The sequence below is a fragment of the Engraulis encrasicolus genome, chromosome 6 (genome assembly GCF_034702125.1).
Source record: "Engraulis encrasicolus isolate BLACKSEA-1 chromosome 6, IST_EnEncr_1.0, whole genome shotgun sequence".
In the NCBI taxonomy this organism is placed as follows: Eukaryota; Metazoa; Chordata; class Actinopteri; order Clupeiformes; family Engraulidae; genus Engraulis; species Engraulis encrasicolus.
In genome coordinates, this window is record NC_085862.1 from 49,467,680 (window position 1) to 49,481,445 (window position 13,766).

Here is a 13,766-nt window from a genome sequence, read left to right on the forward strand (position 1 = left end):
GACAACCCCCCCCCTCCCCCACCACCATATCTGCGACTGAACATTCCACCTGCACTACTATACTTGTGACTGAACTTTCAACCTGCACTAACTCAAAACATGCACACACACACACACACACACACACACACACACACACACACACACACACACACACACACACACACACACACACACACACACACACACACACACACACACAAGCACACACAGACACACGCACACACACACAGACGCACACCGCACCTTCTATCTGCACTAAACACATACACACACATACACACACATACACACACACACACACACACACACACACACACACACACACACACACACACACACACACACACACACACACACACACACACACACACACACACACACACACACACACACACACACACACACAGACACACGAACACACACACAGACGCACACCGCACCTTCTATCTGCACTAAACACATACACACACACACACACACACACACACACACACACACACACACACACACACACACACACACACACACACACACACACACACACACACACACACACACACACACACACACACACACACACACTGCTGCTGGTGTACTTGACAGACCTTTTTAATATTTATTTTTTCTTCAAAATGCTACTATTACCATGTCAGAACGCTATAAAGGACTTTTTAGGAAAAGCACAAAAGCACAACAATACCTCTTAATGTATGTCCTCTACAAGTCTTCTGTTGTCCAGTCTTGCACTTTAAATGTCTGTATGAGCACTGTCTATGTCCATACTGTCTTAAGTCCATGTATAAGTACTGTCTATGTCTATACTGTCTATGTCCTTACCTAGATTAGTCTATGTCTGTATGGGAAAGCAAGAAATGTAATTTCAAATTCTTTGTATGACCAGTGCATGTAAAGAAATTGACAATAAAACCTACTTGACTTGACTTGACTTGACTCAAAAGGAAGCGTGTTACATAATGAAACCATCAAATACGCACAGGAATGCTTTGTAGTATGAACATTCACACACACACCCCTTCCACACACACACACACACACTGGAGCAGGGAACACACACAGACACAGACACAGACACAGACACACACACACACACAGACACACACACACACACACACACACACACACACACACACACACACACACACACACACACACACACACACACACGCACTGTCACACACATACATACACACACACACACGCATCCCAGTTCCACACAAACATTGTCACAAACACACACACACACACACACACACACACACACACACACACACACACACACACACACACACACACACACACACACACACACACACACACACACACACACACACACACACACACACACACTTAAATCATACATGTGCTCTCACACATGGACAAAAAGCAACAAGCAGCGTGTTCCAAAAGGAAGGAAGCCGTGCGTCAAGGAGTCTACAAGCGTACGAGTAGTCACTAACGTCCTCGTGTGTGCTCACGCTGTGGTGCATATTTATCTCCACGGACCACACAGGGACGGTCAGGAACCACACCCGCACCACGTCCTGAGAGAGCAGGTTCTACACACACACACACACACACACACACACACACACACACACACACACACACACACACACACACACACACACACACACACACACACACACACACACACACACACACACACACACACACACACGTGCGCGCGCGCGCACACACACTGCGTCCTGAGACACTGAGAGAGCAGGTCCTACAGACACACAGACTCATCTCACCCTCCTCCACAGGATCGTACGGTACAAGATGTTTCTTCACAGTGGTGAGGAAATGCACAACATGTCCAGCAGGTGGAAAATATATAGGGACACATTTTTGGGTTTAGCTACAAAGAAAAAAATCCAAGGAAGTTGGTCCACACACTTGAAGTCCGTTTTGCTCGTTTATGGTTTGACACGGAACAGTCCTTTGGCCAATGCTGGTCTCCACCAGATTCATAATTTGTAGCCTGGGCCCGTCCATACCACCTGTGGCACTGCACTCAATTTCACTTCCATGCTGTGGAATACAGGTTTGATATACATATTCATCACAACTGCCTTGTCTCTCCTGATTAAACTGGCCCAAATTCATTTATATTCCAGCAGGAGAACTTAAACACTTGGGCAAAGACTGAAATCTTTCCAGGTTTTCTACAATTCACTCAAACGTGTGTGTTCCCATTGGGAAAATATATATACAGTAAACCAAATTACAGAAGGATTCATATGGACTGTACAATTCTCATATGGTGTATACTGTAAAAGGGGCCCATTCCTCATGTTCTTCATATGTATAACTAAGGCATACAACACAGTCCATATATACTGCAACATATAAACACTGTACATGGCATGTGTATGTTTGCTTATATGGCACATACTATAAAAGTGATTGATTGCATGATAATATGATTTTAATATCCATGGAAGTTTTTTTATATATCTTTTTAATTTGGGTTACATGGTTAATTGTTACTTATACAGTGCACTATATATAATGTGTGACTGCACATTCAGATTCATCTTCCTGGTGCTATTGCCAAGAGCCATCTACTCTACCAGCCAAACCCTCTGACATAGAAAGACCCTCCAACACTGACATAGAAAGCCCCAGTGACTCCACTAACATGCAGACCCTCCAACACTGACATAGAAAGCCCCAGTAACTCCACTAACAAGCCCTGTTTATTAGCCATGCCACACAGTGGTGATTTCCAGGAAGAGGTAGGATCTTGGCACAGGTGGGCAGATTGTGCCGGCGACACACTGGGACCAAGAAGATTAGCACCCTGGCAACACAACAGAGGGTGATGGGGTGTCATGGCTGCCGCTCTGCTTTCCCTGACAGGAAATGTAAGACACATACACACACACACATAGACTGATGCGGACCACACATAACTTTGCGAAAATGTATTCATTTTCTTAAGAAAAAATGTTCAGCATTACATGAGTGTCAGTGTTATAAATTCTTCATGTGTCAGGTTGTCTGATAGTGTAGTGATTATGCTCAGTCTATGCTTGCACAGACACACAGCTCACACTCCTCGACCTCTCCAGACTATGTCTGCCTCTCTGCTATGTCTCTCTCACACTTACAGTATGTCTACCTCCTCCAATCACACAGCAAGTCCAGTACAGTAGAACACAGGCCCACAGCCAGACACTGTGCCTCTACAAAAGAACACAATTCTATTACTGATAATGTTATTAAAGGGGAACATACCACACTCTTTTGAACGAAATCACTGTCACAGGATGAGATTGTTGTGTGTTTTTTCCCCCCGTGCTCCCATACACTCCATGTTTACATTTGTACAATGCAAGTTCAGTACACGTGGAAATGGCAGACACACAATGCAATGTTGTGTATGACCCGGAGCTGTTGGACCCTGACCAGCAAGAAAGAAAACCACACAGCAGTTGCTAAATCATAATTCAACAACCTTTTGAGTGTAAGGGGGCCCAAGATGGTCAACAGGCCCTTGTAGAACGACTGCTGCAATGTTCTTACTAACAGAAACAAGGACCAAACCTAAAGGGACCTACACAGTGATAAATGCAGTATTAATGTAACACTTATATTGTACTATGGGACCAAATACACTCTAGATGTTAAACAGGCTTTCCTGAGTGTCAAATTAACACAGCACTTCAGGGCTTTTTTGCCTTTATTTTAACAGGACCATGGAGGAGAGACAGGAAAGGAGTGGGGAGAGAGAGACAGGGAAGGATCGGCAAATGACCCAGGCTGGAATCGAACCCAATGCCCTACCTTTTGGCAACGGCAGGGCCGGCTATATTATGAAAAAAAAAACCCTCACACCTATTTGTTTCAGTTTTCTAAGGCTGGACAACTGCCATATCTCCGGTGACCTCAGGTCAGCCCTGGAGAGGGTTGGACCATAGACAATATTTAGATGTATATCTACGTACTGGGTGGGTCGGACCACTCCACTGGAACACAATGCAACAATAAAAATGGCTAAATTCAAAATCAGATGAGAAGTGCTGCTTAGGTGTCCAAGTAACCGATGTGGGTTTTTTGTTTGTTTGTTTTATTTTAAACTTCATCAGAACTTTGCTGAACACACAAACAATGAATGCACACGTCATTACTCACATTTTACTATTTAGTCGGGTGACCACAATTGAACAAAGTTCTAGGATTTTCAGATTAATATTCATAACTCTGGAACAGCAGACTAAGCTTCTCACGAGCATTTCAGCCTGGGTAAAAGCCCTTGGCTGTGTAGTAGTCATCACCAACAACAACAGTCATCACCAACAACAACAAAGACAAACCTTTATCAACTTGTTATTGGTTACAGTGACAAAGGAAAGTGCCAGTACACAAAAAAGCAAACAGCTCTTTAAATACTTTCACAGATTTTACGAACATTCTTTCACGCAGTACGTGTTCAAATTACCAAGAGGGCTTCAACATTCTGCTTTTTAAAAGGTTTGGAATCTTTATCAGTTGGATATCATATAGTCCTTCCAGTATCAAATGAAAAGTTGAAACTGAGAAACCTTGAGGCATGTCTATGATGTCTTTGTCATGTCCATACAGGGCTGAACTGGGACAAAATGTTAGGCTGGGCATTTTCAGCCAAGACCGGGCCACAAGGCATTGTGAGAGACAATGCCAGGGACAAAAAAATAGTCATCTATATGAGCTATTTTGACCACAAAAATGCCAACAAAATACTTACTTTATATCTGACTTCCACGGAGAGAGCTGCTGTAGCGACATGATGACTAATACAGTGCCATTGAGGGGAGGTCCAGGCCAAAATCATCAATAGTCTACCAGGCAAAGATCCTGTATGCCATATGGCCAATCCAGCTATGTGTCTATACATGTGTTTATCTTGTAACCATGACCCAAAGCCAACATGTGGCGCACAGCATGCTCCATCAGTAACACACTAAGACCATAAACTTTGTCTACAAGTGTGAATTTGTCAAAGAAGGGGGCAAGCAGCAGATTTGTCAAGACAACTGACAACCAGAATGAAGAACTCCAGTAGAGACAACTCTGATAGAGAAACAAGAATGGCTTTACTTTGCAATTGATAACATGACAGACACAGCATGGAGGCTATCTGATACCAAGACTTTTCACAAACAAGCCCGATCCACCCACATGCTCAGGTCCATACATATGCGGCTTAACATAGCTTGGCTTAACATAGCTCAACATAGTAACAATGCATGTTGTACTTCATTTTTGTATACTAAGTTGCAATACCTTCTTCTACAGCACAGTAGCATGCCATGTCTCCCACGCATTCAGACACAAACACTAAACTGAGACACTTTTGTCTCAGGGGGAAAAAAACGTAACTGGGCAATTGACTGACAATGAAAACATCCTTGTGCAATCCAAATTGTAGGCTTCTACCTCCGGCTTGACTTGCACAAATTTGTATTTTGATCTGACACGGAAAAAAATGACTCCTGACTCAGAGACATGCTTTTTCTCCCCCCCTAAACAAAATTCCACTTATGTTAGTTCATATGATCACACCCAATCATGCGTGACAACTCTGGTAGCGGGTGACTATTTATAATGCAGCTTACCTATGACCGGTCTCGTTGCCTTCACCTCAGTCGCCATATAGAGGGAGAGGAGGAGGGGGTTTCAGAGAGAGTCTACCGGAGGAAAACATCCACAGTCCTCAGTCCACAGCCCTCCTCATCATCATCATCATCATCATCATCATCACTTCTACTTCTGCCTTCCTTGCCTGCCTTCCTTCTCACTCTCCCTTCCTAGACTTCCTGAAAACCCAGCTGCTGTGACAGAGCCCTGGCAGCAGAGACATTCTTGTGGCGAGCCCTGCGTCTTTGGTCACTTTTTCCAACTTCTCTATACTTGCTTGCTTGCTTGCTCGCTCGCTCACTCTTGCTCTCGCTCACTCTCGCTCTCGCTCAGTTCCCCTAGCGTTCTCAGTCTCTCAAGCATGCAAACACACACACACACGCATGTACACACATAGACACACACATGCATGCGCGCGCACACACAAACACAAACAGTAGGGAAGGCTGTTAATCGACCTATCACAAGTCTGCAGCCGGCAAGGAGCTCACTCACCCCTCCTTACTCCTCTCTCTCCCTCTCTCTTTCTCTCTCCGTCTCTATGTTACTATCATGCTTTCTCTCCCTCTGTCCAGAATCAGGAGGAAAACCCATAACCTTTACTTTTTTCAACAAAAAATGGATGTTAAATAACTTTGAAACAACGACAAAATCGGTGTAGAATGTAAGCAGGAGCATTGGGGTGTAAATAACCCCCTCCTGCAGACCCAAAGTCATGTGCCTGGTGTTCAGCCACCCCACTCCATCTACCCCACATCCACCCCCCCACTCCCTCTACCCCACATCCACCCCCCCCGCACTACCCACATCACCATTCTTCACCCCCCTCCACTCCCTCTACTCTGCTACCTTACTCTCTCCACAGGAAAAATGCATTGTCAATTGAACACTTACGGTACAGGGCACTCTGGGACCAAATACACTGTAGAAGATGCTACTATATTGAATTAACCCTGTAGCATTTACTGTGTGTGTGTCTCCCTCTGTCTCTGTCTCTGTCTCTGTCTCTGTCTCTGTCTCTCTCTCTCTCTCTCTCTCTCTCTCTCTCCGGATGAATGAACGTGAGCTTGACCATTAAAGCCTGTTACCGACTCAAGACCCTGGGAGACGAACAGGACTGTTTATGGTCCAGAAGGAAGTAGTTCTCCAAACAAAGGGTGGCCACGGACGCGGCATTGTATGTAAAATAAGCCTGTGGCCGCTTCTGTTGTTCCTTCCCCATTGTACACGAGGTGCACAGAACATTCAGACCCCCTGGGAAGTGGTCGGCCAGGGCTTGCTCACGTTTGATGATTTGAAATATTATGACAGGGGCCACTCCAAACGGTACAGTACAAAAGCTCCTTGTTCTTATTTGTATTATTTAATACGACCCACCCTTTCATGGCGTTGAGAAGAGAAAAAACCTTTGTTTCGTAATATTGACCCCAACGCAAAGCGAGATACAATCTCATGTCATTGTGAGGATGGTAAAACAATAGAGTGAGTCTGTGTGTAACCGCTGGGGCGAAGCTAAGTCTGTTAAACAAATCCTATAAAGAGCCAACACTTTTCCACATCAGAAGGCGGCATTGCCTTCTCACAATCAATACGCTTAATTAAGTAATACAGTGGCCCTACCGTGGTGGTAACGGTAGGGCACTTACTGACCCGGGTTTGATTCCCGGCCCGGGTCCTTTGCCGTCCCTTCCCCATCTCTCTCTATCCCCACTCGCTTCCTGTCACCCCTGCAATGTCCTTTCATAAAAATAAAGTCAAAATAAAAAATAAAAAAATTAAAATAATAATAACAACAATAATGAAGTACTACACTACATAACCAATGAACAGATGTGTATCAGCCGAGTCAGAGCAGGAGTCAAATGGATCAGCGGGGCTTGTTATGACAAGATGAAAACAACTTGGCCTGAGACTGTCCTTTCAAGCTGTAAGATGATCCGAAGGCGCCTTGTCCAAGCAACCAAGTCGGACTCCCGGTCTGGTTGAACAAGGGAACAGTACTGTCCTCCTCCATAGCGGGCAATAATACTCTATCCTACTCCAGGGAGAGACAATGGCGCTTGTGTTTCCCAGTTGTGTAACATCCCCACCACGCTTGTGGTCAGAAGTGGAGACAGGCAATGGAAATAGACACCTTAATGAGGGATGGGCTGGGTCCTCGTGCTCCTGCTCTCAGCGCGGGGGGAAAAGTCAGAGGAACCCTTGATGGGGTTAAAACTGACCAGACGCAGACACACACGCACACACACATACATGCACAGGCCATTAAACCATATCAACAAACATGCATGAAGAATCACACACACACACACACACACACACACACACACACACACACACACACACACACACACACACACACACACACACACACACACACACACACACACACACATACACAAACACCTAAAACATACTGGAACATGTCCATATTAATCAAACTGCACGTGCAGATGTTTGTAATAGTGTAACATTACTGTACTTTACCCAACTAAAGGTGATTGGAATTGTAATGGGCTTTTAAGTCAATTTACAAATATTGCCAAAACCGGAGTTAAACTTACAAACGTAATTGTTTTTTGCACTTTAAGTCTAGACTAATTCAGAAAAGAATGCAGTTTATTTTCTGCTGCCCTAACCTTTACCTCACCTTAAACACACACACACACACACACACACACACACACACACACACACACACACGCACACACGCATTCACACTTTCCGTAACCCTTTATACACACTGTCACACTTCACTCATTGGCCTCTTTCATTCAGTTCCAGTGTTGTCCATCAGAGTCCTTGGGGGCAGAAGTTCACCTCGACAGGACAGGGGAATGTGTGTGTGTGTCAGTGTCCACCGAAAATAGCCTCACAGCTCTAGGAGTGGCCGTCGCAATCAATGGGTGTTGCTGCAAACTGGGGGAGAAGGCCTAAAAACAAAGCCTCCCCTTCAGAGGCAGCATCCTAGGCAGACAACATGGCAACTTTCAAGTCCATGTGAGCAGTCAGTCCCAAGCAGTCCATGTGATTCATTCACAGTCTGCAGCACAACACATAACACTCATCCACGGCACTCAGACCAGGGTCTCATGATTACTATTCCTCCACACAGGAGACTTGAGAAGAAACGGAAAATGGGATCTGTCTGTATATTTGGATGATTCATTCACAATCAGACAGCATAAGGAACAACCGTCAAACCAGGAAACTGAGGTTTGAGGACTGAGGTCAAGGTATATAAATGAACCTTGATCTGGTAAAGTTCTCATAGACAGAAAGTTGTATCAATTGATGTCTATCAAATGCCTTTGCAAACTACCGGACAATCAGTTGTTAGGCCACTGATTCCAATGGAAAAAGTACAGCATTTGTTTTCTTTTTATTGCTGCCAATATTTCTCAGGCAAAGTGGCAGCCAAGAATGGGCGGGATGGTCAAACTCACAGCATCAACGGCGGAATCACATGCCCAGGCTACATAGAGGTGAAGAAACAACACTCTCAGTTTGACTGACTGCCCAATATCTCGGTTTTATCATATTATTCTCCCCTCAAGACATTCTCCTCTACCAGCACACTAATTTAATAGCATAACTGTACAAAACATAAATAGATAGGCCCACTTATTATAGTACACAGTACACTTCTCAAATCTAGTAATTTTTAATAAATAATGCAAGTAAGCAGTTGCTGCAGTGTTGATCATATAGTCCATTCTCAGGGGATAGTGTCAAAGTGAGAAAGTACTTTTTGTGGAAGTAGGACATGCAAAAAAAAACATGGTCCACACCCCCAGGAGACTGGAAACATATTGTGGAGAGGAACGTTTTACTGTGTATTGTCACATTTTCTCACACACACACACGCACACATACACGGACACACACACAAAAACACACACACATACATGCACAGAGAGAGAGAGAGAGAGAGAGAGAGAGAGAGAGAGAGAGAGAGAGAGAGAGAGAGAGAGAGAGAGAGGGAGCTCCATACACACTGCTATTACACTGAGGCAAAGCTAGGATTTAGCGCCACTCAGACCACAGTAGGTATTGCAGCCAAATATTTCTACAATGTCTATGACTGATAACCCGAAATTGTGCATTTACACCATTGTCAGTGTGAATTCCCAAGCCATAAATAACACTTAAAAACTGTATGTGAACCACAGAAAAAACCCATTGGCAGACTGGACCTTACATGTTGTGATGGAGTGACCATCACTAGGGTTGTGGGCGTGTTCTGACTGTCACGCCAACGAGCCTGGTGTAGCGGTCAGAGCCCCGATTTACTACCCCAGAAGGTCTGGGTTCGAGTCCCAGCTGGGCAACTCTACTCCCCCTCGCTACACATGTGTTAAGAAATAATTGCTAAATCAACAGATAGACCACATAACTTAAAAACTGTCACTACAGTTCCAACACCAGACACAAAGCATTAACAGATAACAAATATTACATACATACATGTACTATCACAAAATCAACATAATATATATAGCATAGTCAGTTCCCAACCTCAGACAGACGACAAGTCCAATATTAATGTGCAATTCATTTCCAATGTCAGGCTCTGTCTGTGTAATGAATTTGCTTGCCATGTGGTCCTCCTCTCAAACACATTTTGACAGAGACCCAGTCAGGCATGACCAAAATAATGACTCATGCTGCTCAGGTTCTGAGAAATGCAAAAGAGGTAGAGTGGGAAAGTTAATAAAAAGCAATAGCAACCTGCTTAAAATCAAGAGAAGGAACAGCTTCCAATATCTCTGAGCAATGTTATTTTTACCACATCATGATTATTTGGCAATACCTACAATACATTGAAAGGGTAAAAAAGCTAAGAAATTTAACAAGACAGACAAAAAGCAAGTCAACTCTGTAGATATACTGTAGCTAAATCTGGTTAGAAATAGCATGTTCTTCTATGAATGACATTTCTTCCAGTATTGGTGTTAACAAGTTCCTGCAAACTAAAGCAGAGCTTAACATACACAAAGCTTTGGAATTTATCCACCAGACCGACCCTGGCACACATTTGCAAACGTCCCAGCTGGCTATGATTATGGCTGGGATGTTATTGGAGGTTTCCCCCCATGGGCCCTGATGGTACGTTTGAAGCCCCCCCCCTGGAAAGTCAAAAAGCCCAGTGGCTGTATACACTGAAACACCTCAGCTGGACTGCACGGAGCGAAAGCTTTCATTAACACGCAGATCTCAAGCCAGGGGGAGAATACTTGGATGGAAACTGCAATAACATTGTCGTTATAAATGAGGTAACGTAGAACGTGTGTTCGTGCCATGTTATGAAGTCATCTCTTTCAAAGATGTTGTTGCTGGCGGTGGAGCTGAAGAGTAACTGCATTGTACAGCATGTTCTAGATAAGACAGTGATTCTCAACGTTTTTTTGAAAGTCCCCTTGTCTTCATCAGAAGCCTCCCGACGTCCCCTTGACCTCATCATAAGCCTGCCAACGCCCCCCTCAGTCCTACAAAATAAAATGAGCTAATGCCCCCCAATGGCAACTAAGTACTGCCCCCTCTAAGCTGTATCTTTCTCAACACGCCCCTTGTGCTTCCCCAACGACCCCTGGGGGTCTGTAGAGCCCCCATCGAGAAACACTAAGATAAGAGAATGTTATTGAGGAACTCCTACTGGGCAGCTTATGAAAAGTGTGCCAGCGCTTCACAACAAAAGAAGAGCTTTCACTGCTTCTTTGACTGGATGAAGTGCTATCCTTGCACAGTAAAAAATGCATTGTTAATTCAACACTAAGGTCCAATGCACTCTAAAATATGATAAAATAAACTCTCTAAGTGTTGAATTAACACTGCATTTTTTTCGCTGTGTTTGCATTTGAAAAAACATGCGATGGAGTCCATAACTCCTTGTGGTCATCTGGAAACTATTAGACAGACAACAATAGACCACAAAACAATCTACCGAGTCTGCTTCAGTTCAACTGCATCGGGCACCAGAGAAACTGGGAAATGTCTGTGTTCTCTTTCTATTATGGGCTGCCGCAACACCATAACGAAATGTATAATAATAAGAAAGCTCCACAGAAGGCAAAAATCATAAATGTGAGTTAGACAATAAGGTATTCATACAAGACAGCATTAAGGGCAGATCAAATACAGTTGGAATATGAAGGCCTATCGGTAATAATGTGTGTGTAACAACATACACATGCATGCGTGCATGGACACACACAACACATGCACTTACTCAATTATACTCAGGACATACAGAGACAGACACACTTATGTGCATACACTACCCCCATCTCAGAAACGCATACACGCATGTACGCGCGCACACACACACACACACACACACACACACACACACACACACACACACACACACACACACACACACACACACACACACACACACACACACACACACACACACACACACACACACACACACACACACACACACACACACACACACACACACACACACACACTATGAGAACTGTAGCTAAATGTGCGAAAAATGCCAAATGGGGTATTTCTAGGATTTGCCTCACTTACGAAAAAGTGTGCTGGTCTTATTTTGAAACACTGTAGGCCTATATTATGACATTTGTGAGGTACTGTAAGTAGTTGCTTTCATAAGTCTTGCAAGTCCTTAATCTCTGATACAGACATTGACATTCTTGCGATATCCAAGGCTATAGAGTTTCACCACAGTGCAACTTTGATGGAATTTCTAGAAACTGCAATGATTATAACTGACTATCACCAAAACAAGAATACACTTGTTAGTAGAGTAATAGTAATAGTAAAATCTGGTGAACAGTAACGTCAATGCGGAGTAGAATTCCTGTACCACTGTCCAAGATGAATGGTATTATTATGTGCACACATTCCAGTACCCCAAAACCATGCCAAGCATGCTGCCAACACCTGGCAGCCCACAGAACAAAATGCATCATGGGATAGCAATAGACTTTGCAGTATGGCAGAAAATACCAGGTGCCAGCCAGACCTTACAACAGGTCCAGCAGTACTTCATCAGGGAACCAGTGCTGTGTTTCCATAGGAAATAGAGTAAAGCAGGCGGCAGTGAGGTGGTACCCCAGAAAAGCCTAGTAGCGTACAGAAAGAGGAGATGATGCCAAGAGATAATTTAGAAAAGTCCAGTAGTAGCAAATAAATGGGTTATGGTGTACAAAGAGCCACACCTGAGAAAGAGGAGAGCGAGAGAGAGAGAGAGAGAGAGAGAGAGAGAGAGAGAGAGAGAGAGAGAGAGAGAGAGAGAGAGAGAGAGAGAGAGAGAGAGGGAGAGAGGGAGAGAGAGAGACAGAGAGAGATACAATAATACATGATGGGGTGGGTGTTCATCTTCCTTTGTGACTAGAGATGCACAGGATCCAAGATCCGGTTCCGAATCCGGCAGGATAATGGGGTTTTTCACAGGATCCGGATCCGGCAGGATCTTAGGCAGTATATCCATTATCTGGCAGTTACCTAAAAATCAGGATCTGGTGCATCTCTAGCCTGGGTTTTTCAGTCAGTCTTTCACAACCCCAATTGCTGCATGGACTGAAAGAACTTTGGAAGCGGCCAGTGCAGGCAGTGTGGCAGTAAGCCAATGAGTCTAAAAAACAGTTTGAACCAACGTAATAGAAAGGGCCCACGTGTGCGAGTAGGCTATGTGTTTCAACCCTTTCATAGGATCCGGTATCCGGTTTCGGATCCGGCAGGATCTTAAGCAGTGGATCCGGTATCCGGCAGGATCCTAAAAATCAGGATCCGGTGCATCTCTATTTGTGACACAAATATAAAAGAAAAGAAAACATAAAAAAGAAATACAGCATACTGTATACACAGTGTCTGCTTTGAGTCAATATTCCTATCCTTTGTTATGTCAATAGTATCCAACACTAGTCAATATTCTTATGTTAAACCTATGGCCTGTGTCACATTTAGTATTTGAATGGAGGCTGTCTAGACACCCTTTTTACTCTGGAGCAGTGTCCTGTTGACACCCTGCCCAGGCCGTGTGGCACACTTGCTATAGATAGAACACTCAAGAGGGTGCCAAAATCCTGCCCGGGTGTAGCTGTGATACATTGGTCACACTTAATCTGACCTATTCGTAG

The 13,766-nt window shown here is 44.1% G+C and overlaps 1 protein-coding gene across 6 annotated transcripts in view; it reads right to left on the minus strand.

The window, feature by feature from the left end:
* Positions 1–13,766, minus strand: part of mcf2l2 (MCF.2 cell line derived transforming sequence-like 2) — a 99,838-nt gene that overhangs the window by 70,510 nt on the left and 15,562 nt on the right. Inside the window, exon 1 of one of the 6 annotated variants that reach the window (XM_063201840.1) lies at positions 5,628–6,236. The exons of the other annotated variants lie outside the window; for them this stretch is intronic. Within the exon in view, the coding sequence (XP_063057910.1) occupies positions 5,628–5,664 (37 nt within the window). The 5' untranslated portion in view covers positions 5,665–6,236. Of the gene's footprint in view, positions 1–5,627; positions 6,237–13,766 lie in introns of those variants that run through there. 6 annotated transcript variants of the gene reach the window in all.